Here is a 27445-nt window from a genome sequence, read left to right on the forward strand (position 1 = left end):
TGCTCCGGGGGACGCGATGTCATGTCCATTGCCTGCTCCAATCAGGGACTTAGGGCAATCGGAAGGCTCTCTCCGGAAGGCTGATAGCCAGTGTAAGGCCAGACTGGGACCCAAGGAAAAGTGTCGAGCCTTGGGGAGTCATAAACGGTCCAATGAACACTTATGGGGGTTCTCGCGCGGCTGTGCCTCCACTGCACTTGTTCCTGCAGTAGGCCGCGCAACTGGCTGAGAATATCAGCTGCGGCAGTCCCTCTGCAGGCGAGGTTTGGGGTCCGTAGATTGACAGATCGCACGACGAGCCCTTGCTGGGCCTCCGAGGTCCATGTGGCAAAATCCAGAGGAATTGATCCTATACAGTATAGACAGTGGAAAGGTGACGGGATTGCACCAATAGATATCGGACAAGACGTGATCGCACAATTGACACGGTGGTGCTAGGGCAGTGATTGCCGTTGGACTTTAGGCCGGGATCATATGAAACCGACCGGGGGAGGACGAAGACCGTTTCACGATCGAGATTGGTTGCACAGTCACAGGAAGGGAAAAGTGGGAAGGTGATGAGCGATGGCGTGGGAGGGTGGGCCTGAGAATTGATAGGCGCAAAGACAGAAGAAGCAGTGGAAAGAGCGATCGGCCAAAATGAGGACGGGACGGGGGGCCAATTCCTTCGGGCTGTGATTGGCCGATAAGCCGGCCAGTGATTGCCGCTGTCACGCCCAATCATCGTGTACCTCGTGGCCACGTCTACCTTGGGATTTCTTTTTCTCTATGCTGTGCGTGATGGTGTATTGTCTTGGTGCCAACACTATGTACATATGTGCCTACCTATATCACCGCTAGGAAGTCATAGCAAATCGGGAATAGCATACGGCACGCCCGAAGACATTATCACGCCCGGCACAGCCTCTCCGCATTTCCTAGCGCACCACTCGTGCTCCCCCACTGGCGATTCAGGAATCCAGTCAAAAAAAGAAACTAAATAATGGGAACCCACCATAGAAACGTATCAATGTACATCCGGTAACCCCCAGTGGCGTATCCTTGGGTACCAGGAATGGCCCCACGCCTGTGCAATCCCGCCCCAGACTTGATACCGTACGCCCAATACTCAGTTCGGCCTGCCCCATTTCCATTTCCATTTCTATTTCCATTTTCTGATTATTCGTTTGGATCTCCGCTTCCCCTTCGGTATTTATTGGAATTAATCCAAATGCACCTTTGAACTGCACGGTTCCTGGCCCACTTCCGACTAGCGGGAGCAGCAGATCACTCTTTTACCCGCTCTTCCCTTCGTCTTCCCCGTCACTCGCCGTCTTTCTCTATTTTCCCTTTTTTTCGATTTATCTTCTTTCGCTCCTAGTCCCTTCTGTTTTGGGTTTGGGGTTCTTATTTGGACTTTCCCTCGCTCTCCGGTTCCTGCTATCTGGCTTCCTGTCCTTCCTTTTTGTCGAGGCGACTCGCCCTTCCTGTACTCATCTACTCTTAATCTGGCCCAGTTCTGGTCTATCCATTCTTTTACTTCGACTCTTCGACTCATTTCGACCTGCTCCCCCTCCCCCTCCTATATCTACCCTAACTACCCTAATACTTGGCATCCTCTGCGGCGGATCCGGGTGAACGCGTTGCAATCCATCCGCCTTCACAGGTATGTTGTTTTGTGGGACAGATTGGGCGCTGGGAATCCCACCGGGCTAACCCCAGACCACAGCTCTTCTCCGCAATGGACTCATACACAGTTGCACCGCCGCCGGTGCAAGGCCAACCCTCATTCGCATACTACGACAACTCACAGCCAACACCGCAAGGCCACTACCCCGGCCAGCCATCAGATATCCCGTGGTACGGACAGTCGCAGTACCCTCAGCGAGGCGCCGAGCAGCCCATCTACTCGGCTCAGCCCATGATGAACATGCACCAAATGGCCACCACCAATGCCTTCCGCGGTGCCACCATGAGCATGACTCCGATTGCCTCGCCGCAGCCGTCTCAGATGAAGCCGGCCATCATCGTGCAGCAGGGCTCTCCCGCTCTGATGCCTTTGGACACCCGCTTCCTGACCCATGACCTGTACGGCTTTCCCTCCACACCCCCATTGTCGTCCTCGGGTAGCACCATCAGCAGCCCGCCCTCCGCCAATGGCACCCTGCACACCCCCGTCAACGACGGCTTCTTCGCCTTTGAGAAGGTCGAGGGCGTCAAGGAAGGTTGCGAGACCGACGTCCACACCGAGATCTTGGCCAATCCGGACTGGTCCCGCTCCGGTTCGCCTCCTATGACACCTGGTAAGTGATGCATGTAATGGAGACGTCAAAAGTCGAGCAGTCATGCAGATGGCAAATGTGGCCGAAGCAAGGGGTGTCGATCCAAAAGGCTAATTCAATTCTCCATGACAGTGTTTATCAACCCTCCATCGCTCTCCGCCAGCCAAACGTCGGATCTGCTTTCGGCCAACTCCTGCCCCTCGCTTTCTCCCTCTCCATCTCCCGTCCCGAGTGATCTGCTCACTCAACCCCAGACGCTGACCGCGGAGACCTCCGGTGCAGACTTCTGTGACCCGCGTCAACTCACCGTCGAGCCTTCCGTGAATGGTCCCACCCCTCAGGATCTCCCTCCTCTGCCGACTCTTTCATGTGAGGAGGAGGAACCTCGTGCGGTGGTGGGCAGTGCGTCGATCACACTCCCCGTCAATGAGAACCCTTCCCCATCCTTCACCGCTTCGACCGAGGACCCGCTGAGCTCGCTGCCGACTTTTGACAGCTTCTCGGACCTCGACTCGGATGATGAGTTGAACCGCCTGGTGGAGTTCCACCCTGGTGGCAGTGCCGTCTACCTGGGTGACAAGCGCCAGCGGGTGACTCAATACCTCGCCGACGATGACGGGTTCCTCAGCGAGCACAGTCTGGAGGATTCCGACGACTCTGAGAACTTCATGCCCTCCGCTATGCCGTCCTTCCACTGGACGGAGTCGAATGACTCTCAGCCCGAGACCGAGGAGCGGAGTGAGGAGACCAAGACCAAGAAGCGTAGCAACCGCAAGTCATCTCGGAAGCAGGTCACTGTCGATGAGGAGAGTATTCAGGACTCCATGTCTGCGCAGTCCCCCTCGGCTCAGACAGACAACTCGGCGACCGATTCGGAACCTGCGCCCGTGTCGATTAACCGCCGCGGCCGCAAGCAGTCGTTGACCGACGACCCGTCCAAGACGTTCGTCTGCACCCTCTGCTCGCGTCGGTTCCGTCGCCAGGAGCACCTCAAGCGCCACTACCGGTCCCTTCACACCCAGGACAAGCCGTTTGAGTGCCACGAGTGCGGCAAGAAGTTCTCTCGCAGTGACAACCTGGCCCAGCATGCCCGTACCCATGGCGGTGGCTCTATTGTCATGGGTGTGCTCGAGTCGGGCGAGTCCATGTCATACGACGAGCAGCATGATGCCGGTGCTCTGGGCGCGGTCATGTACGAGGCTGCTCAGTCGGGAGCTGACGTCGGGTCTGACCGACGCCAGCCAAAGAAGCGCAAGCGCGACTCTGCCTAAACTCATCCTCCACGAGGCTGGGTGGTGGTGAGTTGGTTTGCGGGTGATGATTTCTTATGAGACCAGGAGCTTCTTCTGCATATATAATACATTGTCGGTCGTGGTCTTTAGCGAGAAGCTCGACCGTGTCTTGAATGGGTTTGGCGTCCGGGCATTTACACTGGTGCAACTTTGGGATCATCGGTGTACGGCAATTTCGGGTTCCTTCACGGCAATTCTTTGCTCGTCAGGGATTACCACAGTGTCCAGGGCTGGTTTGTCTTTTTGTTTTTACTGGGAGAGGTTTTTCTTGTCTTTTCTTTTCATGGGTGCATCATCAGCGAAGGTCTCCCATGGGAAAGAATGGGGAAAAAGCCAACATAGAGCGAATGATGGCATCCTGTGCACAGCACAGGTGGATTTGGTGTTCAATTTCCTTTGTTACCGTCTCTTTTGTTTTTCTTTTTGTCACTCCACTGAAACAGCACATTCCTGGGCAGTTCGACTCGCACCGTGGGCCTTTCTCCCCGTCTTCGATTCTCCGGTGCACTTCTTTTTTCTCTTCTCTGTGACTTTTTTGGACTTTGATTCCCTTTTCGCTTCTGCTCCGTCTCGTTGACTTGTCTTGCTGCCTTATATCTCGATGTAATATCTTTTGCGCCCCTGTTTTGACTCTTGCTTTACAGCCCCTTTTGCCCTTTACACCCATCTTTGTTTCTTGTGCTGGTCACATTCTTGTATAAGTTAATTTGGCCATCCCTACACCTTTTCTGATACTTCGTCCCCTGTCGTTGTCACTCATACCCCTTTTGTGTATTGCATTTCTTCCTGCCCCCTTATGTTGGTCTCAGGTCATCTAAATCCGATGAGGATCGAAGCATCAAATTACAAAGCATAATTCTTTTCCGCAGTTGCGCTTTTCAAGTAGAGTAGCAGGCCAAATAGGTGCTTCTGGTCAGTAACTGTGCCTCGTCACGCTGGGTTGCGAGAGTTACAAGCTCTTCGAAGCGTTATTTTTTTGCAACCAATTCTAGTTAACGTTCATGTCCGATGGCGATATGTGATACCCTTTTCTCATAGCTTCTCGGAGTGCTCTAGTATGCTTGGGCTAATTTTGAGATTGGGTCATTTTTGAAGATACACAAGTACTTCACGTACTTGCTTTCCGTCTATTTGCCAAGTCAGTGTCCACGTATCACTTGTGTGCTCTTGTCGAAAGAATCGGGTCTTTTCTTGTTTATAGCAGCTTCTAGCTAGCTTCACAGCCAGTGCTCATCTCGGCGCCAATAAGAGAAAAACTCCATAGCCCTGTGTATTATCGTCGCTATCAGCTGTAAACACGAGGATTATTCAAAAATGACAAAATTAAATTACATTTAGCGGTTCCTAGTTCTCCATTACTTCTCTTCTGCCCCATTCCTCAATAGATACAGATTCATGGACTTTCCAGACTCGGCACTCTCTGCTTGATCTCAATATCAACATGTTCCCAGCTTGATGAGAATGAAATAGTTCGATCCCCCCGTACCACCCGGAGAGTAGATATGGAACTCTGTGATCTTCAGACCACCAAACTCATGATAATGATCCCGAAGCGCATCAAACACTCCCTTGCAGTTGGGAGTCCCTGCCAAAGCCTCAAATTCCTCCTGCTGCTCCGCCGCCGTGATCTGAAGCATCTTCGTCTCTTCCGCATCGTCGGTCCTGGCGTATACTTCCTTGATAATCCCCTGCGTATCCGTGTTCGCAATATGGGATCGAACAATCCACTCCAAGTTACCCCGGGCGTCTCCCGCCCGCTGACTCCACACCTGCATCATGATCTCCGTCGACCGGAGCTGGTCCGCATCGGGATTCTTGTCGTTGGTCCTGAAGTTCGAGTTGGCAAAGAGGATGCTTTCCGCGGTGCAGTACGCGTTCGACGAGACTGGTTTCTGGAATTTGGGCTTGGTGCCCGCTTGCTCCTTCGAGAAGATGTCTTTGACGGGGCATTTGAGGTCCTTGTTGATACTCATGGTTTCTAGCACACCGTCCGGCCAATATCCGAACGAGGAGACTGCTACTGGATCTGTGTTGGCGTATTTCGCCGGTACGCCGAACTCTTGCACCTGCTCGGGTCCTGTGTTGTAGTGGACCGTGTAGCGTGTGTGTTGGGGGTCTTGATCCGGGTCTAGCAATGCGATCTTCTCTCTGCCCTTGGCGACGGCGGCTTCCCAGGATAAAGCCCTGCGCTGGATGGTACCCGCGCGGGTAGAGTTCTCGGAATCATTCGGGGCAGAGAGTAGGGCATCTCGAGCAACTAATGGCTATTAGCACCAGGTATGTAATTAGCATCTGAAGAAACACTTACATTTCTGCGCCTTGTGCTCTTGAGTGCCAGTGACGGGGATGGCGTGTGAGGCTACAAACACCTCAGATAGGAGGCTAGTAGCCGCCAGACTGGCGAGGACGGATGGAATGTAGCATCGCATCGTGGTGATAGGGCCTTGAACAGCGATGGCTTCGAGTAAATATTGTGTGACCGACAGGACTGCGAATGGTACCTGGGAGCCTGCAGTTTTATACCCTTGTTCAAAGTTCTCCCGCTGGGCTGTCATCCAGGTATGAGAAACTGTAGCGCTATACTTCGACATATGGCCCTTGAATCTTGCCTCTATGGAGAAGTCTGTTCGTGAACATGGCATCAATGGGGCGGCTGACTCGTCCACTAAACCTCCGTCTCACCTCTCTTTCTCTCATTATAACCAATGGTCCTGTTGAATTCCATCCATCCCAGGGTCTTTCTCGTATCCACCAATATAGCAGTCTGCAGCCAAGGACTAGTTCCTCGTATACGGGGCCTGACGAGTTGAATACATGAATTCCAGCATTCTATAGGCCTGTCTTACTATAATAAGGCCAAAGGGTAGATGTCTACTACCCCACAAGGGTACAAGGATCCAAGTGATTTCTTGCATGGTTCCTGGGCGAGCGGAGTCCGCGATACTCGATACCTACTAGCGCTCGGGGCTGAGGAAGTAAGTGCGCGTGCCAGGTTCATGTCGCCTGTTGATAGTGGCGAATGGCGAGATTTTAGTGGCTGCTGTCAGGATAGGACTCGGGCCCAACAAGCATACATAGACCTGTCAATACGAATCGATTTCGTGGATCTGGAAGTGGGGGTTTGTAGTTGTCTTGGCCAGATGTTAATCGAGCATTGAGTATTAGACTCAAGTGCTGCCAATGACGAAATAAAAGCAGCACCCACCGTTCTCGTATTTGATTCCTTTCATTTCCGTGATATGACATTGAATTCCCAGGAGTTATTAGTTGCTTCCTTGGATGACCTTGAGTTTCATCTCGAAGTACAGTGATGCACGTTCCCATATTGGCGGGCTAAGAGCCTGGCAGCAGCTGAATACGCAATAAGCTGACTTTTTAGAAAGGGGAAATAATGACCGAATTCTGGATTGGCCTGGTTTTCTGGATGTCACATAGAGGCAGCTTTCAAGGTTGGTGGTTACCGCATAAACAACTTAGCCGCCACGGCCCCGCGAAAGGTGTTGTGGTTCAGCCCAGGCCACCCATGACTCCACAAAGACTCTGGGCCAAGAAATTAACTTTGTCTCCAGGATTTCCCTGAAAGGAAGTTAGTTTTGATATCCAATGCTATCATTGTTTATTCTTGACCCTTAGTCAACATGGGACACTATACCTAGGTAGTCAACTATGTAGACGCAACCCCGACTCCTTATCGATAAGCCCCTCCAGCGGAGACAAAAAAAAAGACAATTCCACCGCCGCGGGGCATCAAAGATCAACACTACAGCGAGGAGAGGGATGGACTGAGCCACAGCACAAATACCCTATCCTCATCCCGTTGCATCATGCCGCCTTCCTCGGCTGCCTCGGCCCCGGGGCTCAACGTGATCGCTTTGATATCCGGCGGCAAAGACTCCCTCTACTCCCTGCTGCACTGCATCCGCAACGGCCACAAAGTCGTGGCACTCGCGAATTTACACCCAGAGCCCAGATCAAGCACTGACCCAGCAGCCACAAGCGAGCCACAGCCGTCTCAAGACACCGAAAATGCCCCCGTCGACGAAGACATCGATAGCTTCATGTACCAAACCATCGGCCACAGCGTCATCCCCCTCTACGAGTCCGCCCTAGACATCCCGCTCTACCGCGCCGCAATCAAAGGCGGTGCCGTCGATACAGCACGCATATACCGGCATGACGCACCAGACCAGGCCGCCGAGAGTCCGGTACCTGCCGATTCTGCCTCTGCGGCCGCCGCACCCGAAGACGAGACCGAGTCTCTGGTCCCGCTGCTCCGCCGCATCAAAGCCGCCCACCCGGAGGCCAATGCGGTCTCTGCTGGCGCCATTCTCTCCACGTACCAGCGCACCCGGATCGAGAATGTCGCCGCCCGCCTTGGTCTCGTCCCGCTCGCTTGGTTGTGGATGTACCCGTCCCTGCCGGCACCTGCGGCGCGGCTCGTCGGCGAGGCAGGCTTGCTCGAGGACATGGCGGCGTGCGGGTGCGATGCGCGGATTATCAAGGTGGCCTCGGGCGGCTTGGACGACGGGTTTCTGTGGGAGAATGTCTCGGGGGACGGTGGGGCAGGGCGTGCGCTGCGCGGGCGCATTGCGAAGGCGATGAGGCGGTTTGCGGCGGCGGAGGATGTGCGCGGGGCGGTGTTGGGGGAGGGCGGAGAGTATGAGACGCTTGCGTTGGATGGGCCGGGGTTTTTGTGGAAGCGGAGGATCGAGGTTGAACGGAGGGAGGTGCGGAGTGCGGAGGGGGGCGTTGCGTATGTCAGGTTGCTGGGCGCGAGGTGTGTGGCCAAGCCTGTGGATGGGCTGGCGTATACACCACAGGATGTGAGGAGGCCGGCATTGCTGGATGAGGTGTTTGGCGCTGCTTTGGAGGATGTGGGCTCTGCTGTTTCTTTGGAGACGACGGGGTCGAATGCTCGAGCTCGCGCTGTTCCCTGGCCTGCTTGGTCGAGGAAGGGTGTCAATCATCGCCAGTCGAGGTCGACGTGGACAATAGGTAATCTGGTTGCGCCTGAGGCTGGTCCTGGCGCTGGAGAGCAGATGCGCGCCATTGTCGATCAAGTGCAGGAGTTACTGAGCTCATTTGAGCCTACAGAGACCGGGCCTCGGTCTACGGACGATATTGTGTTTACTACTGTGCTGCTGCGCAGCATGGCTGATTTCGCCTTGATGAATGAGGTGTATGTCTCGCTGTTCAAGAAGCCGAATCCCCCAGCGCGGGTTACGGTGGCCTGTGGTGATGCGCTCCCGGCCAACGTCAAGGTAATGATCTCCTTGGTGGTGGATCTGGGCCCACGAAGCTGCCGTCAGGGTCTCCATGTACAGTCCCGATCATACTGGGCACCGGCCAATATCGGGCCATACTCCCAAGCGATGTTGATTCCACTGCGCAACGAGAGCAGGCTGGTCTACATTGCTGGGCAGATCCCACTGGAACCGGCTTCCATGGAGGTCGTCACGCAAGGGAAGTCCTGGTTGGATGGTTACCGCCTACGGGCTGTGCTGTCTCTGCAGCATCTCTGGCGAATTGGCGAGGCTATGCAGGTGGATTGGTGGTTGGGCACGGTGGCATTCTTGACTGGCAGGGAGTACATTGAGACCCAAGCCCAAGTCGCATGGCATCTGTGGAAGAAGATGCATATCCGGCCTCCTCAGACCGAAGAGGATGAGGAGGGACCGCAGCTGGATGTGTGGGATATCAAGTATGGACGCCGGGCGGATGAGGTCGTTCCAGACGCAGTTTCGTCCAACTTGCCACGTTTTTCTGTTCTGGGCCCCGAAGCCAGCGTCACAGTCCCATCATTCCTAGCAGTTGAGGTTCATGAACTCCCTCGGGGCAGTGATATTGAATGGCAGGGACTTGGCAGTCGGTGTCAACAGGCCAAGTTGGAGAGCCGTGAAGACTACATCTCTACTACCGCAGATGGAAGATACACCTATGAAAGCTGGGAGATCGAGACCCACGAGCCACAATCACTGGAGGAGAGACTTAACCCAATCAAGAGCAACTCCTGTCAGGGTCAGGGTCTGTCGCAGATGGTGCTATACACCACGCAACCTGTGCCCGAGGGATTCTGGCCAGGGCAGGTTGTCCCATGCCGATCCGTCTGGGGAAGTGACGCACGTCAGCTCGCGGCTGCGGTGATTGTACAAAGAGAAGATGGGTTGGGGGATGAAGAGCACCGGTAGGGACGATAACTTCAAAAGACAAGCGATTATCGAAGCTTCGACCCAGCATAACTAGTTAACTAGTCAAACTCGAAGAAACGGCAATGATGACATGTGGTGCACTCTCCGCCCGGGGCATGTGATAGGCAAAATCCCTTCCGCATTCAGGAAAGGTAACAACAACCACCTCCAAGGTATTTTCGGGCCTTCAGTATTGTGTTCGCAACGATATAGCCTCTGTCTAACATTCATATCCTACATTCACGATCCTCCCCCACGACCTTGCTCAGAGCTTACCCCGGCATGACGCATACATCATCTTAGGAATGGCGCAATGAGTTCACCGCGGGGCCAGGAGGAACAAGAGGAATTCCCTCGCAGCAGCACGCCTGCTCTGGGCTCTGAAGAGATCGCCGACAACTTGCGACAGTTCTCTCGGTCTCCCCACCCCTATCAGCGCAGCCGACCAGTCCCGTCACGCACACCCTCCGGACAAGGCGATCTTCTCCAACCGGTCTCTTACTACTCGAAATCATCAAGGACGCCGAGTGACAGTGGCACAGAGGCCGACGATGAAGGCACAGGGATATTGAGGGGGCTCCCGGCGCCCCCGCTGCGGCCTCGAAAGGGGCTGCGCGCAGGCGGGAACGGCGCTGCGGAGTCTGACGCGTGGCTGCCGTCTCTACAGCGGTGGCCGTCGTTCGTTCGGACGGCGGCACGCAACTCGCGGCGGAGCTCGGAAGAAGAGGTGGAGGGGGGAGAAATCGAGGCAAAGCATCAGCTAAGCCGGAAACGAAGAGTTGAAGTCCTGAGGCGGTTGTTAGAGACTGTACTTTTACTGTCGGTGGGCGGCGTCGTTTTATTGCAGCGAGAAGCGCGCTCACTCGCCTGGGCTTGGAGGAAAGGTACGATCTTGATATATGCGAGGTCTCAATTGGGAAGAATATACTGACTGCGTTTCAGAACTGGCAACCCATGGCCTATTGCTCGTCGGGCTGTACGCTGCTTATCCCGTTCTCCTCCGCCTATCGAGGAGTCGAAGGTTATGCGTATGGTCTTCGAAGCGCTCATTTTTCTCTATTCCCGCCAGCTTCGACCCGGCTCCTCTTCTATATCCCACTCTTATCCCGATTTTTGTTTCGCTCTCCCTGACACACCATAATCCGGCTCTGGTTATGCCGAACATCATCCTCAGCCTTTCCTCCTTACCGGCACCGGTCATCCCGCTTCACAACTGGATTCATGGCATCAGCTTACCCCACTGGATGGTTACCATGGTCCCGATCCTCGTCTCCGAGCACATTTCCTTCGACTATGCAATACCCACACCACTATCGTTTCGCGGGCACGATGCGGAATGGTTGATACTTCTTTTTCCTTTGCATCAAGCGTTGATACCCACTTTAGACTTTTTGTTGACTACCAGCATCCTCCCCGCTGAGTTACAGCTCCTGACCACCGCGTTGCTGAATTTGTACTTGTTTGCGACATCCCCCCAGGCCGAGATCTTGAAGGCTTTGCTTTGGCTGGGTGGAATGTGTATATTTGCTTCTTGTCGGAACATACTGCGCTGGGAGGTTGCGTTGGCCCGCATTCCCAGTTGGAAGTTTCGCCGCTCTCCGAGTGGCTCCCAATCCCCTCGACAAATTTTGAACATGATGGACCACCGACTTTGTCAGAGGTTAAGTCGAGCTGGTGCCTCGGATGAACCTACCTCGGATAGCGACGGCCCTAGCAGTGTCCCTAGACCTCGCAAGACCAGAACTATGCGAGAAGCTCGCGGTCCAGCAGCGTCCGCAGAGCCTGCTTCCGCGGTTGATAATATCACTGCGGAACAGGCCTTCGAGACGTACCAAAGTACGAAACGGCAGCGGCGGCATACGATATCAACGTTCGACGAAGCCGTGCAGGAGAAAGAGCGGATTCGCACTACACCCAGTGGACGACGCAAGAAGTTGATGGGACCAGGTGTCGCGTCGTTTCTTTCGCTCACCGCCGCTCAGGCGCAGGTCCGCAAGTGGCTTTATGCGTTGTATATCTACGCTGCATCACTCCTGATCATCCTGGGACCCATTCGAAAGTATGTGGCCGAGCGGGCTCTGCAAGGACAGGACCCTTTTGGATGGGCAGTGGGATACCTGTTGGGCAGCCTGTCCTCGGTACGATTTTGGGTGCTCATGCTGAACCTCGAGTATTGGATTCAATTACCACCCCGCCCGGATGCCGCCTTGGAATCTGCCTCGTGCGGTCTCGGCTGGGTCGAACACCTGCGCCAAACCACCTTTGGGGCCGCCAATACTCGTCTCCTGCTGAGCGCGTACTGCGTTCTGGTGCTGATAACCGGCTTGGCCGTTGTGTTCCAGCTCAGCGCCATCGCTGAGGTCGACACCCGGCGCAAGGTGTTCCACGGCATGATGGTGCTGATGTTTCTCCCTACGATTTTTGTGGACCCGGCATTCTGCGCCCTGGCTTTGGAGCTGGTCCTGTCTGTTTTCTTACTGCTGGACCTCTTCCGGGCGTCGCAGCTCCCTCCGATCTCGCGCCCGTTGACGTACTTCCTTGCACCGTACGTGGATGGGCGCGATCACCGCGGCCCTGTCATTGTGTCCCACGTCTTCTTGTTGATAGGGTGTTCCATTCCACTCTGGTTGTCACAGTCCGACCTCGCACGCAATACCCACGGCCCGTGGGCGGGCTGGGAGGTGTCTGGGCGCGACGTCAGCATGGTCAGCGGTGTGATCTGTGTTGGGATGGGCGACGCGGCGGCCTCGCTTGTCGGGCGTCGGTACGGTCGGTTGAAATGGTTTTGGGGCGGGGGCAAGTCGCTGGAGGGCAGCGTCGCGTTTGCGGCGGCCGTCTGGTGTGGATTGCTAGCCGTTCGTGCCTGGCTGATGGTGGGAGGATGGCCAGTGGCAGGCGTCGAATCGGCTGGGATGGCTGCATCCACCACTCACTTCTGGCTCTGGACGGCATGCAAGGCCGTGCTAGCGGCTGGGGGGACTAGCGCCACCGAGGCGATCCTCACTGGCTGCAATGATAACGTCGTGGTGCCCGTTGTGCTGTGGCTGTTGGTGCGGGGTCTGGGTGTTTGATCGGGGGTTTGATGTGGCCTTGTGTATAGCAGCGCCGGGGATGGCTGTGATCTTGTGTACCATATTTATTTCGCGACGAATAGATGGACGATGGCATCATTGACTGCGAGTTCCGCCTTCAGATAAGCTTCGGGGTTTATCGCGCCCGCTCTTTTTTGCCGATCTCGGTCTTATCTAATCGACTCATCGCGCGATAAACCTGGGCGCCTGCATGCTGTTGCTTGCTGCCTTCCCCCTTTTTCACTGACTTCTTGACGACCTGGACTCCGTTCCATCCAACCTCGCCTTCACCCTCTTCCCCCCTCTCTCATATACACTCCATCTCCCCTTTCCCTCTCTCCCAGCTCCTCCCGGCTCCTCCACAGCCACTCCCCAAGACCCACGCCGCCCTCCTGACCGCCTCACCGCTGCCCGTCACTCGTTATCGGCGGTCACGCCCCCCTCGTCCTTGGGTCCAGCTTCCCGCCCGTACAATATCACATCATCCTGCTTGTTCATTAGGACTGCCCGTTTTGCCCCCTCTCAAAGTTTGGCTCTTATATTCAACTCGAGCCGCCCCTCGGCCGTTATACATCACGACTTACGACCTGGCTCACCGCTTTCTCTGAACCCCGTGCGAACTGAACGCGTGCAAGCTCTCGACTTCAACAGCTGGAGCTTGTTTCATCATCGATCAAGCCATCGCCGTAATCGAGAACCACCCTCACCGGTCGAGTTCCACGGCACCACTCCAGGCCCTTCCCACGCTCGTTCTCCCGGTGGTTCCTAGTCTTTCCAGCCTTCCCGGCATTTTGCAAACACCATCTTTCTCCTGCCGGCTCCCCTGATGGGCCTTGTCTTGCGTGCTTCGTCCTCGATCACCTTGCGGTAGTTGTGGTTGACGGGGGCGTGGTTGGTTCATCGAATATCCTCGCGGCCCTCTCTGTGGGACATCAGAGCAGTGGCGTAATCGCTCTGTGACAACCATGGCGTCTCAACACTCACGGAGGTCACGCGAGTCGTCCCGCCCCGAGCTGGCCGTCGGGCGCTACACACGGCTCAATGAGATCGGTCGAGGAAGCTTCGCGACGGTCTACCAAGGTGTCCATACGGTAAGTCGTTAGATGCGTCGCGTTGATTATTTGCTGCACGCCGAGTGATGCTAACCCACCCTCTCCGCTACTCAGAAATCCCGCACCTACGTAGCCATCAAGTCTGTCAACCTATCGAAGCTCAACAAGAAGTTGAAAGACAACCTTTCCTCCGAAATCGATATCCTCAAGGGCCTACAGCACCCGCACATCGTCGCGCTTATCGACTGCCATGAATCCACATCACACATCCATCTAGTCATGGAGTATTGTGCTTTGGGGGATTTGTCGCTATTCATCAAGCGACGAGAAACGCTTGGTGAGCACCGATATACTCGTGACATGATTGCCAAGTATCCGAATCCACCGGGTGGTGCGTTGAACGAGGTGGTGACCCGGCACTTCCTGAAGCAACTCGCGAGTGCGTTGCATTTCCTGCGGGAGAGGAACCTGATTCATCGGGATATCAAACCTCAAAACCTCTTGCTCTGTCCCTCACCCTCATCTTACCGGAACGGTGTGGCTCAGGTTATTCCGTACAAGGGCAGTGACAATTCCTATGACCCAACAACTGGGCTGGAGTCGCTGCCGATGCTCAAGATTGCGGATTTCGGCTTCGCTCGGTCTCTACCATCGACATCACTAGCAGAAACTTTGTGTGGCTCCCCGCTTTATATGGCCCCTGAGATCCTCCGATACGAGAAGTACGATGCCAAGGCTGACTTGTGGTCCGTCGGTACTGTACTCTATGAGATGGTGGTGGGACGGCCGCCGTTCCGTGCAACAAATCATGTTGAGCTATTGCGGAGAATCGAGAAGGGAGAAGATCGAATTCGATTCCCTGAGGAGAACCCAGCGTCGGATGATATCAAGAAGCTCATCCGTGGGCTTCTGAAGCGGAACCCCGTGGAACGCTTGAATTTCCCCGAGTTCTTTAACAACGGTGTCCTCACCGATCCTATTCCAGGTCTGGTGGCTGATGATACGCCACAAGAGTCTCGACGTTCTTCAGTAGACCTCAGTCGGGGCCCAGCGCCATATCAGTCCGAGTCTCGACCACATCAACCGCTTCCACTCAATGTCAGGTCCGACCGAGAGTCCCCCTACTCTGCAAGCCAAGAAGAAACCATCACATACCCCCCACCTCACCGGGCGCCTTCTTCGCGCCAGAAATCAGTCACCCCGCCTGGTGCTGCACCGATGCGGCGGATTGGAAGCGCCGATCGACCCTCGTCTGGTGTCTCGAGGGAGCAATCGAGGGGAAATACTCCCCCTGTCCGGCCAAGTGCGATCAGTCATGCAACGGCCCCAGGGCGACAGGAACTGGTCGACCACAATGCCGCCGTAACAGCGTTGGAACGACAAAGAGCTCGGAATACGTACTCAGGGACTCCAAAAACAGCGGACTTGGACCGGTCCCAGGAGGAGCGGGATCGGGCGGCCCAAGAAGTGGCATTTGAGAGGGATTACGTGGTGGTGGAGAAGCGTGCGGTCGAAGTTAATGCTTTCGCCGATGAGTTGGCGCACAGCCCACGTTTCCAGGGTGGCTTGCCTCGGGGCCAAACTGGCAATGTGTCTCGGCGAGCAACGACACAAGGACTACCGACCATTGCATCTACTTCACCTCATGCAAACACGACCAAGGCCATGCAGGTCGTCTCCAATCGCGCTCGCGCGGACTCGACGCATCAACGTCAGCACTCATACGAGCGACGGTATGGCCACAGCCCGACGTCGGCAACCTCGGCGATCTCGAAGGCCCTGAACATGGCTAGTGGCCGTTTGTTCGGAATGGGGTTCTCGCCTCCTTTGGCTATCACCAAAGGAGGACGCTCCCCACCTTTGGCATACAATCCATTCCCCGCCTATCCCGCTGCACAAGCGAGTTTGATGCTGACGGGAGATGGGCCCAAATCCAACATGGTTGTCGATGAAGACTGCAAGACGGTGCAAGTGATCGAAGAATGCGCCACTCGTAGCGACGTCGTGTACGGGTTTGCGGAGGTTAAATATAAGCAGCTCATTCCGCTAGCCCCCTCTGCACATACCAATGTCCCCGGCGCGGATCTTGACACCAATGACTCCGCTGATGACGGATTGACAGTCGATGCCATTGTGACTCTGTCGGAGGAGGCTCTGGTTCTATACGTGAAAGCGCTATCCCTGCTTGCAAAGTCGATGGATATTGCAGGGGCTTGGTGGTCGCGCAAGAATCGGGAAGATGCTTATGGCGACCCAGCAAACAGAGGCGATGGGACCAGCACTGTTGCGGGCACCCGGATCAACAACGTGGTGCAATGGGTCCGCAGTCGATTTAATGAGGTTCTCGAAAAGGCCGAGTTCGTTCGCTTGAAACTCATCGAGGGACAAAAGCGGTTGCCTCTCGATCACCCCAGTCACCCCGACAACCAATCTGTTGGCTCTACGGCTGCTTCTTACGGATCGGCTGATGTCGTAGTCAGTCCTGGGGTCACGGCCGAGAAGCTCATGTATGATCGTGCACTGGAAATGAGTCGGGCCGCCGCGATCAACGAGTTGACTAGCGAGGATCTCGCAGGCTGTGAGATTGCTTATGTCACTGCCATTCGCATGTTGGAGGCGGTTCTCGAAGACGATGGTCTTAAGTCAAGCTTGGGCACTGCGGTCGATCAACGAAGCGCTTCCAATGCGGGCGATAGTGCGCCATTGGACAACCTGCAGGGAGAAGACCGGCAAGTGGTGGTCAAATGTGAGTTCAATTCCCTCTTTATATTTGAGTTTTCTTGAGCTAACTTCATTTGTAGTGGTTTCCAGCATGCGTGGTCGTTTGACATCGCTGCGGAAGAAACTGGCTGTTCTGGCGAAGCGGGCATCAGCCCCGACACCAACTATGGGCAGTGGCCGCATGCCCTCATCCAACTTGGTCCCTATTTCCCATGCCACTGGAGCCACCCCGCCTCGATAACTTTGTGAATCCCACCAAATCTCACGCGATTCTCCACCAGCAGTCGCATCCATCCCCATCCTCACATCCATCCTAGCCTCCTTCCCTCCCCCTTCGCTGGTTCATACTATATAAGCCCTTGACGGCTTCACTTTCACATCCTACCTTTTGAACACCTTCAACTTTTCATCTCCTAGGAGATTTTAATCTTCCCCTTTCCACCTTGGCAGTTACGCCTTCATGTCCATGTCCATTTTATCGATTCCTGTCCAAATTTCAGTGCACTGCACCGCCATATATCCGACTGCACGGGAAGGAAAGGAGTTCATGTCCTTTTCGTTACCAATCTATTCCTATCTATTACTCAATCCTGGCTGTTTGAACTGGCGTTTGATCGGGCTACTGGTATACAGATTGGTACTTCCTCTTCTTTTTCTTTCAATGTTTGAAACATTTGATCGCCCGCTTCTTTCTCTTTTCTCACTTTCTCTCTTCTTGTTCTTGAATTATTGACTTGATGCACACTGTGTGGAGTTTGGGGCTTCGGTCATAACACCTCGGAAATTATGATTTCTTTGAGATCCGTTTGGGACTGGTGGATTGCATATCTAATGTTGTGTGCTGCAGATATTAGATGAGAAATGCCTTTTTCTATTATAACTCGGTCGTGCTATTACTTCTGTCATGTAGCATCGGATAAAGCATACCTAGGTATAGGATTTGTATCTCTGGCGAGGCATGTGCTGTCGCTATTAAGCTTGTCTGGTGGCAGCATCCGCGATATATAATTGGAAAATTTCCATACCGAGGTAGAAAGAGCAGTGGAAATTCCTCGCTCATACTAGTCTTTGAGGCTATTCCCCTAGGCAGCATCAGATGTCTCTCCGGTTGTTCAAATTAATCCAATCCTCAAACCCCAAGGTACCGGATGATCAAGAATGAGATCATTTGACGCGATTAATACCTATGTACTATAACTATAACTAGTTAGGAGGGGAAAGGTATCCTGCTTATGGGGAGAAGTATCGATCTGTCTAGGAATACACTTGGACCCGGTATTTATGTATAGTGAACTACCTAGGTAGTAGTCGGTTCTGGGGCCTACTATACGATAATGCCGGGGTATATAAGAGGAACCTAGGCAACAGAGGACTAGGGGGAAGAGAATATTAGGTATTATAAGATCATCTAGTATAATCTATCTGGTAGATATACGGCCGACCGAAGGGTAAGATGACTACACCCTTGGCCCCTTGGCCCTAGAGCATCACCCTGTGTGCAGGGACACATACCTAGGTAATTTTCTCTATATTATCACCTAAACCAGCTACCTAGGTAGGTGCCTTTCGCTAGAATTTACGATCCCCTGGATTTGGCAGGGTTTTTATGAGTATCAAGTGGAGCCAAAGGTCCAAGGAATGGCGTGATTGATTTCTATGTGTCATAAGTGAGGTCGCCTGAGCTGTGGCCATTGCCTCTGGAGGTCACGATGGTGGTGGAATTGCAACATATGGCGCCCGAGCATGGTGGTGTGTACCTTCGTCATCTCTTCTCTAAAAGTGAGAAATTATTATTACCCTGACCACGTGTCTACACAATCAACTCAATCACATTGTCGACGGATATTTGCAACTGGGGGTTACCGGGATCACACCGAAGACAGCTGGAAAACTCAGAACTGCCTATAGAGGTGATCTGGAATCAGAGGCGGAACATTCCAAGATCGCATGTTACACGGAAATATTACGACGATGCTTGTCATTGCATCCTGGAACACTCGGATGGCCCGTGGACTGGATCTTGGCTTCGTCTTCTACTCGGACAATTGGTTGAGGCTGAATGGCATTGACTCACCTTGGAAGCTATACTCGAACCTGCTGGGCATGTGGAAATTGGAATCGCGAGGCTCTATTTCCGAGGGTTCCTATTATGATGTGGATCAGGTGTCGACTGGGCCTAGATCATCGCTCGACGCGATTCGTGCCATATATTCGTTCTCGAAGGATCGCAAAGCAAATTCAGAAGTAACTGTCGCCGTGGATTTTGTTCTCAGGGTAGCATTTGCCCAGACGGGTCCCGTATTGCACCACATTTAGCGCTAGCACACCATCTATAGATGTGCCGTTGCTAACCGTAGCCAGGCTGTATTATAAGCAGGCTTGGTTCAAAGCATCAAGGCGGCTGACTCTTGTTGCTGGAATAGAATTATATTCTCATCTTGCAGTATGGCTGAACCCGTTGGGCCGGCTATTCAGTCTGCCGACTCGAAAGGGTCTCTTGTAGCTGATGTAAATCCTGCCGAAGATGGACCACGCCGTGCTGATGGCATTTCAGGGTTATGTATGTTTTTTTCATGAATTCCAATGAGATCCATGATTTATGTCGACGGTTCTCTAACTTTATTGTTTGCAGACGAAGGAAACGTGTTCGACGCATCGCCAGAGAATCGACGCCAGATCGGCGTTTTCAGTGCCGCGCTCTTGATCTTCAATCGGGTCATTGGGACAGGTATCTTTGCGACCCCGAGCACTATCCTTGAGCTGTCCGGTAGTGTCGGTCTCTCTTTGTTCATGTGGGTGATTGGCACTGCCATTGCTATGGCGGGCACGGCAGTGTACTTGGAATGGGGCACGGCAATTCCCAAGTATGTATAAAAAGCACCTCGGGTGAAAAAGGCACTACTAATGCAATGCGTGATGCTAGGAATGGTGGCGAGAAGAACTACCTCGAATACGTCTACCAGAAACCCAAGTTCCTGGCCACAGCAATGTTCGCCGCATATGCCTTCCTGCTAGGCTGGGCCGCTAGCAATAGTGTCGTGTTCGGACAATACATACTCAACGCGGCCGATGTCGAAGTTGGACGATGGAACCAACGTGGTATCGGACTAGCTTGTCTGTCAGCGGCCTTTCTCATTCATGCCGTTGCCGTCAAATGGGGCCTTCGCTTGATTAACTTGCTGGGAATTGTTAAGCTGGTGATTATAGTCTTCATTGTTGTCGCCGGCTGGGTTGCACTGGCGGGCCACACGAAAGTCGAGACGCCTCACAACTTCAGCAATGCTTTTGAGGGAACGACCGGAAGTGGATACGGCATTGTCATGGCGCTGTATAATGTTATCTGGTCCTTTATAGGCTATTCGAATGCAAATTATGTGAGTGTTCTCCCAGTGGATGTTGGACGACAGTATAACTCACAGGTTCCACAGGTTTTGAGTGAGACGAGGAATCCTGTACGGACGCTGAAAATTGCGGCCCCAGTTGCAATCGGTTCTGTTGGAATTCTGTACATGCTTGTCAACATTGCCTATTTCGCTGCAGTTCCAAAAAAGCAGATGCTGGCGTCGGGATCTGTGGTGGCCGCCACTTTCTTCGGCAACATGTTCGGCCAGCAGGCTGAGAAAGTCATGTCAGTATTCGTGGCTCTATCGGCATTTGGGAATGTTTTGTCCGTGTTGTTCTCGCAGGGTCGAAGTGAGTGGTTGTCTCGATCACTTGGGTTCTTAAGCGCTAATCGCATGTCCTCCGCAGTTGTCCAAGAGCTCGGCCGTGAAGGCGTTCTTCCTTTCTCCAAAGTCTTTGCCAGCAATTGGCCGTTCCATTCCCCTGCAGCAGGTCTGTTGGAACACTACCTGGTGTCAGCCATTATCATGTTGGCACCACCCCCAGGCGATGCCTATAATTTCCTTCTCAAGTGAGTTCCGGCCTGTTTGGACCTTGAATTGTCATGGTACTAACTGCCCAACCTAGTCTCATCTCATATCCACTCTCCATTATCAATGTATTTGTCTCTGCTGGTCTGATTTACATTTACTTCAACAAGGACAAATTCCCGGGTTGGGCCCCTGGGATTCGCGCCACCCTGCCCGTCACGGCCTTCTTTTTGTTGTCGAACATCTATCTGGTGGTGGCGCCATACATTCCACCCAGTGCTGGTCAAAGTGTCTACGAGGACTTGCCATACTACCTGCACTGCGTCGTGGCTCTGGGTGTGTTTGGTCTGGGAGCCATTTACTATCTTGTCTGGGCGGTGCTGCTGCCTTGGCTTGGTGGATATGTTCTGGTCAAGGAGACGACTGTGGATGCGGATGGATGGTCTCGCAGTGCATTCACTCGACTGCCACGAACTTCAGCGGACTCTTTGTAAGAGGGCTTGGGAAAATGCGAGGGGTTGCGAAATTGCTATTGCGATACTACCCATGAATGCATGCACAATTGGTGTAAAAGACACTTTGAGCATCTGCGCGGGTGGGTAGGTGATAACAAGATATAGAGGCAGCAAACTCGAATACAATTATAAAATCAAGACGTTAGAACATAATTTCGATCGAGATAAACTGGGCTCTCCTGGAATCTTGGAAAGAAACATAGTGGGGACGGGCAGAGCCGACCAGAGGCTCGATTGACGGTGTTCGGCCGACTCGACTACAAGCGGCATCTGATGGCATTGGGCTGGGAACCGCTGTAAACAGCATAAGAGTAGCCAAGTGCCCAGTGTTCAAAGTGCATGATGTCCCAGTCCTCTATGGAAGCCCATCCACGAAAGCAAAGCTGTCATGAGCCCCTCAAACTGACTGGTGCATAGTCTTGCAAGATGAAGCAGTCCACCGAAGCAGAGCTGCTTCGCCGTCGTCTGCCGTGGAGTCGGGGCATGCGCTGGGGAGAAACTTGCGTGAGGTTAAAGGAAGAAAAGGAAAACGGAAAAACGCGGCGATCGACAATTCTCCAACGCCGAGGCGCCCACCGCCCGCGTTCTGCCGGGTCCATTCTTTTGCGATTGTTCTCCGGCCCATGAATCCCCCCTTGGCGCTTTCATTGTTCGATTTTACTTTTGTACAGTAATATAATTGGGGCTGCCCCCGTTCCTCTCTTTCTCTCTTCTCTTTTCTCCCCTCATTGGGGTTTGTGGAACCGCCGATGCGCCGATTCTCCACGAGAGCCTTGCTTCAAGCAAAGCCACCGCTCGCCTCCGCCAGATCTCCCCTCCCCCTCTTCCTCTCCGCCCCTCGATCAGCTCCAGCTCCGAGACTGTTCACTCGTCTTCGTCCGCGCTCGCCCCTTTTACAGACCTCCAAGCGCTACTGTTCCTACCGCAGAATGTGTAGCTCTCGGCGCGACGAGGCCTCCGGCTCGACCAATGTCCAGGGCCGTGAGGTCCTGCCCACCAATGTCAAGCCAGTGCACTATAATCTCACACTTGAGCCGAACTTTGAGAAGTTTCTCTACGATGGCACTGTTGTCATTGAGTACGTCCTACAATGATTCCCACGTTGAACCATCAGTTGCTGACATCTAGCGTCAGTCTCCAGGTGAACGAGGACACCGACTTCGTCTCTCTCAACTCCAACGAGATCGACATTCACAGCGCAGAGGTTTTGTCGCAGGGATCGGTGGTAGAATCCAAGCCCGAGATCTCTGTCAACAAGAATGCCCAGGTCGCTACTATCAAGTTCAGCCAGGCGCTCTCGGCGGGCTCCGATGCCCAGCTGAAGCTCACCTTCACCGGCATCCTCAATGACAACATGGCCGGCTTCTACCGGTCATCTTACAAGGTTAATGGCGAGACCAAGTATATTGCCTCGACACAGATGGAGCCCACAGATGCTCGCCGGGCCTTCCCGTGTTTTGACGAACCCGCCCTCAAGGCCAAGTTCACCGTCACTTTGGTGGCAGACAAGAGCATGACCTGTCTGAGCAACATGGATGTTGCGTCCGAAACCGATGTCCAAGGAGGAGCTAAGAAGGCCGTCAAGTTCAACACCTCTCCTTTCATGTCGACCTACCTCGTTGCCTTTATTGTTGGACACCTGAACTACGTCGAGACCAAGAACTTCCGTGTTCCCATTCGCGTTTACGCTACCCCGGACCAGGATATCGAACACGGCCGATTCTCCCTGGAGCTTGCTGCAAAGACCCTTGCTTTCTACGAGAAGGCCTTTGACAGCGAATTTCCGTTGCCGAAGATGGACATGGTGGCAGTGCCCGACTTCAGCGCGGGAGCCATGGAGAACTGGGGTCTGATCACCTACCGAATCGTCGATGTGCTGCTGGATGAGAAGACCAGCGGTGCCTCGCGTAAGGAGCGTATCGCTGAGACTGTCCAGCACGAATTGGCCCATCAGTGGTTCGGTAACCTAGTGACGATGGATTTCTGGGACGGTCTCTGGCTTAACGAAGGCTTTGCTACCTGGATGTCCTGGTACTCGTGCAATGTCTTCTATCCGGAATGGAAGGTGTGGCAGACCTATGTCATTGATAACCTCCAGGGTGCCCTGTCGCTTGACTCCTTGCGTAGCAGCCACCCTATTGAGGTTCCTGTCAAGCGTGCCGATGAGATCAACCAGATCTTCGACGCCATCTCTTACTCTAAGGGTTCTTCCGTGCTACGCATGATCTCGAAGTATCTGGGCGAGGATGTGTTCCTGCAGGGTGTTCGCAACTACATCAAGAAGCACGCCTACGGCAATACCGAGACTGGCGACCTGTGGGCTGCTTTGGCCGACGCTAGTGGCAAGCCCGTCCAGTCCGTCATGGATATCTGGACCAAGAATGTCGGCTTCCCCGTTGTCAGTGTCACGGAGAACCCTAGCTCTTCCTCCATCAGCTTGAAGCAGAACCGCTTCCTGCGCACGGGTGACGTGCGTCCGGAGGAAGACAAGGTTCTGTACCCCTGCATGCTGGGTCTGCGTACCCAGAGCGGAGTTGACGAGAATACCATGCTGACGGAGCGTGAGCATGAGTTCAAGGTTCCTGACCTGGACTTCTTCAAGCTCAACGCGGATCACTCCGGTATCTACCGTACCTCATACTCACCGGAGCGCCTGAACAAACTCGGCAAGGCTGCTCGGGATGGTCTCCTCACCGTCGAGGACCGTGCTGGTATGATCGCTGACGCTGGTGCCCTGGCTGCCTCCGGTTATCAGAAGACTTCGGGTCTCCTGTCTTTGCTTCAAGGTCTTGACACCGAATCCGAGTTTGTTGTCTGGAACGAGATCCTTGCTCGCATTGGCACTCTGCGTGCTGCCTGGCTCTTCGAGGACAGCAAGACCAAGGATGCTCTGAAGGCTTTCCAGCGTTCCCTCGTCGCTTCCAAGGCCCACGAGCTAGGCTGGGAATTCTCCGACAATGATGACCACATTCTGCAGCAGTTCAAGGCCCTCATGTTCGGTTCCGCCGGTATGGCCGAGGACCCGACTGTTGTCAAGGCTGCGCAGGACATGTTCGCCCGCTTCGCTGCTGGTGACATCTCTGCCATCCACCCCAACATCCGTGGCAGCGTCTTCACCATCGTCCTGAAGCACGGTGGTGTTAAGGAGTACGATGTCGTGCTTGACCGTTTCCGTCACGCCCCTACCTCGGATGAGAAGACTACTGCTCTGCGTTGCCTTGGTGCTGCCGACGATGCTGCTCTCATCGAACGCACTCTCGGCCTGGCAATGGGCGATGAGGTCAAGAACCAGGATATCTATATGCCCCTGGGCGGTCTTCGAAGCCACCAACCTGGTATTGAGGCTCGTTGGACCTGGCTCAAGGATAACTGGGACACTATCTTCCAGCGCCTGCCTCCGTCCCTCGGTATGCTGGGCACTGTTGTGCAGCTGACTACCGCTAGTTTCTGCACCGAGGCCCAACTGAAGGATGTGACCGACTTCTTTGCCTCTAAGGATACCAAGGTGAGATTCTTTCGTTATGAAGTCCGTCTCCATGTACACTTATAGCTAACCAAAATATCTTTGCAGGGATACGACCGTGCTGTTGAGCAGAGCCTTGATGCCATCCGTGCCAAGGTCAACTGGCTCCAGCGTGATCGTGCCGATGTCGAGGCCTGGCTGAGCAGGAACGAGTATCTGCAAAGCAAGCTATGATCTCCGAGTTGACTAGTTTATCGAGGAGTCGGCGGCATGGTGCTCTGTTCGTAAGTAGCGGTTGTCTTTCGGGATTTCTTTGTCGGACTCGAGCCAGACTTGTTCCATGGTAACACACGGGCTGTGCTTTGCTTCCAGGGCTCTCTACTCTATTCTTATCCCAGATATGATCTGTTCACTGTGTTTGAGCATTGCATAGTGACGAATACACAAAGATCTCAAATAGTTGCTCCCCTCACTCTTCCAGACCTTGGTAGAACTGGCATCATTACCATTTGTAGCCATGCAAGTGAGCATAAGGCGAGTTGTACAGGCCTAGAGCTACTCATCACGATCGATTCCACTTTTGAACCAGACAGAAGAGTCAAATTCGACATAGCATAAAGTCTCTAGGTAGCAAATTCGAACCAAGTAACTAAGGAGCATCCAAATCTCCACGTCTCTCAAATCTTGACCAACCTTGTTCCTCAACGAACATATCTGCTTCCAACTTGAAATCACTCCACCGACAACCTCAACTGTGATACATTCGGATCTCCTTCGCATCGATATGAGCCTTGATGTCGTCAAACAGATCATCTATGCGGATGAAAATGCTAATTGGATTAACACGCTGACTGGCAACATGCATACCAACCACGTAATGTTCAGGCCCAGTGAAGACCAACGAGCCCGAATCACCCGAAGTCGCGAAAGCAGTGGCGTTTCCCACAATAACATGCTCCAGCGAGAACGACTTCTGAGACCCGGGCCTCCCAACCCTTTTGCAGATCTTGAGGTGACTATAGAAGCCCACCGAACGCCCCGAAGCCCATCCGTCGATGGATACCGGTTGGCCATGCAGCTGCTCCAAGATTTCGGCCGGGGCATGAGGACCAAGGTAGTATTGATCGTTCAGCTAGATCATTTTAGTTTTTTGAGAGCAGGGGATGAGCCCTGATTCGACCACTCACAACGTTCTCAATTGGCTCTCGACCCGGAGCTGAGATCTGAATGAGCGCCCAGTCGATGGCGGTAGGAAACTCGGGGGCAACACCTGGTTGGAGAGTGTAGATCTTCTTCAACTTGTACCCAGAAGCTGCTTTGACAAAGCCGAGTCTATGGCGAGAGCTCTCAAAGAACTCGCCCATCTGCGCCATCGAGTCCGCGTGTCGTGTGCGACGGGTCTCCATGAGCTTGTACGCTTCCCTCTCGGCGTGGGGCATATCAGATAGATTCCCATTCTGGCTCTTCTGGTCACCTACCCTCCAGAGGGGCGAGTGTTGGATCTGGTCAATTTCCGACTGTGACTGGATGGTTTGGCTAAGCCTGGCGCCTTCGCTGGGATGATCGACGACGAGAATACGTCTGGCATCGGGGTCGTTGAGGTGCACGCCTTCCTTCCGCCATTTTTGGAAATCTGAATGGCAGTCAATAATTAACTTTAAATAGATAACCTGGCTTGGGGGATGGCGTTGATGTGGACTCACAGTCAATATGGGCGGCGGGAATCTCTCTATCGTCCGGATCGAGGCAGTGGAAACACGTCATCGCATAGACATCCGCTGTCATTGTCCTGCGATGGAGCACTTCAACGAAGCCTCCCAGTGATCCTGTACCATCTGCCCCATGCAGACTCACAGATTGGCCTGGAAGTGGCCGTCCGCTAAGAAGTTCAGCGCGCACTCCACGCTTCAGAGGTTGGCACGTCTGGTCAATTCGGTCTTTGACAATTTCAACAGCCACCATAGACAATCCACGTCTGTTGAGGATGTTGACCACTTGTTCCCGGGTCGGTCTCCAATCCTGAGAGCTCTGAACATCCACGATGATCAGAACCGTAGGGCTATCTGTCAGATGACGGCCATCGATTCTGCCGCGTCGAAAACACCCAACAGCTTCAATATCACGAAGATTAATTGTGTGCATGATCGTATTCAAAACGGAATTCCATTCGTTGAAGATTGGGTCAGTCCGCAGCACAGGCAACGTCGCAGGCGGCCGCAATGCTCGAGGATCGACAATCTCGACTGATACATGGTGAAGTTTCTCTCTAATAAACAGCAATCGAAGGTCCCAGACACAATCGAGCCAGGTCTTCTCTCCAAATATGCGGTTTGCAAGGACGAGGAGAGTGAGAATGGGCCCGGGCCCTGGGTTATCGTTGAAGACTGGGAGTCTCTCAACGAAGGAGACAGTTATCATCGAGACTTTGTAGTTCTGCAGGATCGTCGTAATACGGGGGCGAAGGGCACGCGCTCGGGGTGAATTGTAGTGCAACGCATGATTGGATTGGAGCTCGATGCTTTCCACTGGGATTTCACACAGACAGGGGCCTCCAACTCGCAGATCTTCCTTGAAGAGATGTTTTTCCTTGATCACATTGCCGTTCCAGTCGTCGCTGCTGCCCCGATATCTTCGCTTCCGGCCATCGCCTAGGACCCAGTCTGTTCCGCTAAAGAAGATCCCGGCAACTTTCTTTTTCTGCTTGAGTTGGGTGCTTTTTTCTTCTGGGTGCTGCTCTGCAGGAGATGCGTAGGCCATCTCAAAGTTAGAGCCCTGCGTGTATGGATAAGTTCTGCGAGTGGACATTCCGCTGTCGCTCAGGGATGGTAAGATGGAGGATGCTAGAGTAGTGCAGTGGAGTACACGAAAGGACAGAGATGTAATCTAAGGTAGGGAGACCAGTGAAATGGGAAACGGATTGAGAAAAACGAGTAACTAGGGTAGCGACGTGGTTTGGGATGTGACCACATGCATTTAAAGGTGGGGACACGCTTCATCCTAAGAAGTAGCA

The 27445-nt window shown here is 53.7% G+C and overlaps 8 protein-coding genes across 8 annotated transcripts; 6 read left to right on the forward strand and 2 right to left on the reverse strand.

Annotated features, from left to right (window-relative positions):
* Positions 1-1720: 1720 nt before the first annotated feature.
* On the forward strand, positions 1721-3532 carry sebA (putative C2H2 transcription factor (Seb1); the record flags this gene model as incomplete). The annotated part of the gene is made up of 2 exons (XM_056944937.1): positions 1721-2282; positions 2394-3532. 2 exons carry the CDS (start codon positions 1721-1723, stop codon positions 3530-3532), a joined length of 1701 nt encoding a protein of 566 aa, XP_056799272.1.
* A 1457-nt stretch (positions 3533-4989) lies between these two features.
* On the reverse strand, positions 4990-5982 carry N7459_005754 (uncharacterized protein; the record flags this gene model as incomplete). Its single annotated transcript, XM_056944938.1, has 2 exons — positions 4990-5801; positions 5862-5982. The coding sequence occupies 2 exons, from the start codon at positions 5980-5982 to the stop codon at positions 4990-4992; spliced, it is 933 nt and encodes a 310-aa protein (XP_056799273.1).
* Positions 5983-7377: 1395 nt separating this feature from the next.
* On the forward strand, positions 7378-9741 carry N7459_005755 (diphthine--ammonia ligase family protein; the record flags this gene model as incomplete). The annotated part of the gene is made up of 1 exon (XM_056944939.1): positions 7378-9741. One exon carries the CDS (start codon positions 7378-7380, stop codon positions 9739-9741), a length of 2364 nt encoding a protein of 787 aa, XP_056799274.1.
* Positions 9742-10054: 313 nt separating this feature from the next.
* On the forward strand, positions 10055-12812 carry N7459_005756 (putative phosphatidate cytidylyltransferase; the record flags this gene model as incomplete). The annotated part of the gene is made up of 2 exons (XM_056944940.1): positions 10055-10625; positions 10684-12812. 2 exons carry the CDS (start codon positions 10055-10057, stop codon positions 12810-12812), a joined length of 2700 nt encoding a protein of 899 aa, XP_056799275.1.
* A 965-nt stretch (positions 12813-13777) lies between these two features.
* Positions 13778-16826, forward strand: atg1 (serine/threonine protein kinase ATG1; the record flags this gene model as incomplete). Its single annotated transcript, XM_056944941.1, has 3 exons — positions 13778-13903; positions 13979-16610; positions 16666-16826. 3 exons carry the CDS (start codon positions 13778-13780, stop codon positions 16824-16826), a joined length of 2919 nt encoding a protein of 972 aa, XP_056799276.1.
* A 2204-nt stretch (positions 16827-19030) lies between these two features.
* N7459_005758 (high affinity methionine permease) lies at positions 19031-20951 on the forward strand (the record flags this gene model as incomplete). Its single annotated transcript, XM_056944942.1, has 5 exons — positions 19031-19145; positions 19218-19449; positions 19509-20278; positions 20336-20498; positions 20555-20951. 5 exons carry the CDS (start codon positions 19031-19033, stop codon positions 20949-20951), a joined length of 1677 nt encoding a protein of 558 aa, XP_056799277.1.
* Positions 20952-21721: 770 nt separating this feature from the next.
* N7459_005759 (M1 family metallopeptidase) lies at positions 21722-24669 on the forward strand (the record flags this gene model as incomplete). Its single annotated transcript, XM_056944943.1, has 3 exons — positions 21722-22050; positions 22101-24477; positions 24544-24669. The coding sequence occupies 3 exons, from the start codon at positions 21722-21724 to the stop codon at positions 24667-24669; spliced, it is 2832 nt and encodes a 943-aa protein (XP_056799278.1).
* Positions 24670-25183: 514 nt separating this feature from the next.
* Positions 25184-27240, reverse strand: N7459_005760 (uncharacterized protein; the record flags this gene model as incomplete). Its single annotated transcript, XM_056944944.1, has 3 exons — positions 25184-25567; positions 25623-26068; positions 26139-27240. The coding sequence occupies 3 exons, from the start codon at positions 27238-27240 to the stop codon at positions 25184-25186; spliced, it is 1932 nt and encodes a 643-aa protein (XP_056799279.1).
* Between the last annotated feature and the right edge of the window lie 205 nt (positions 27241-27445).

Source organism: Penicillium hispanicum (genome assembly GCF_028827665.1).
Source record: "Penicillium hispanicum strain IBT 35686 chromosome Unknown utg000005l_segment0_segment0, whole genome shotgun sequence".
Lineage (NCBI taxonomy): Eukaryota > Fungi > Ascomycota > Eurotiomycetes > Eurotiales > Aspergillaceae > Penicillium > Penicillium hispanicum.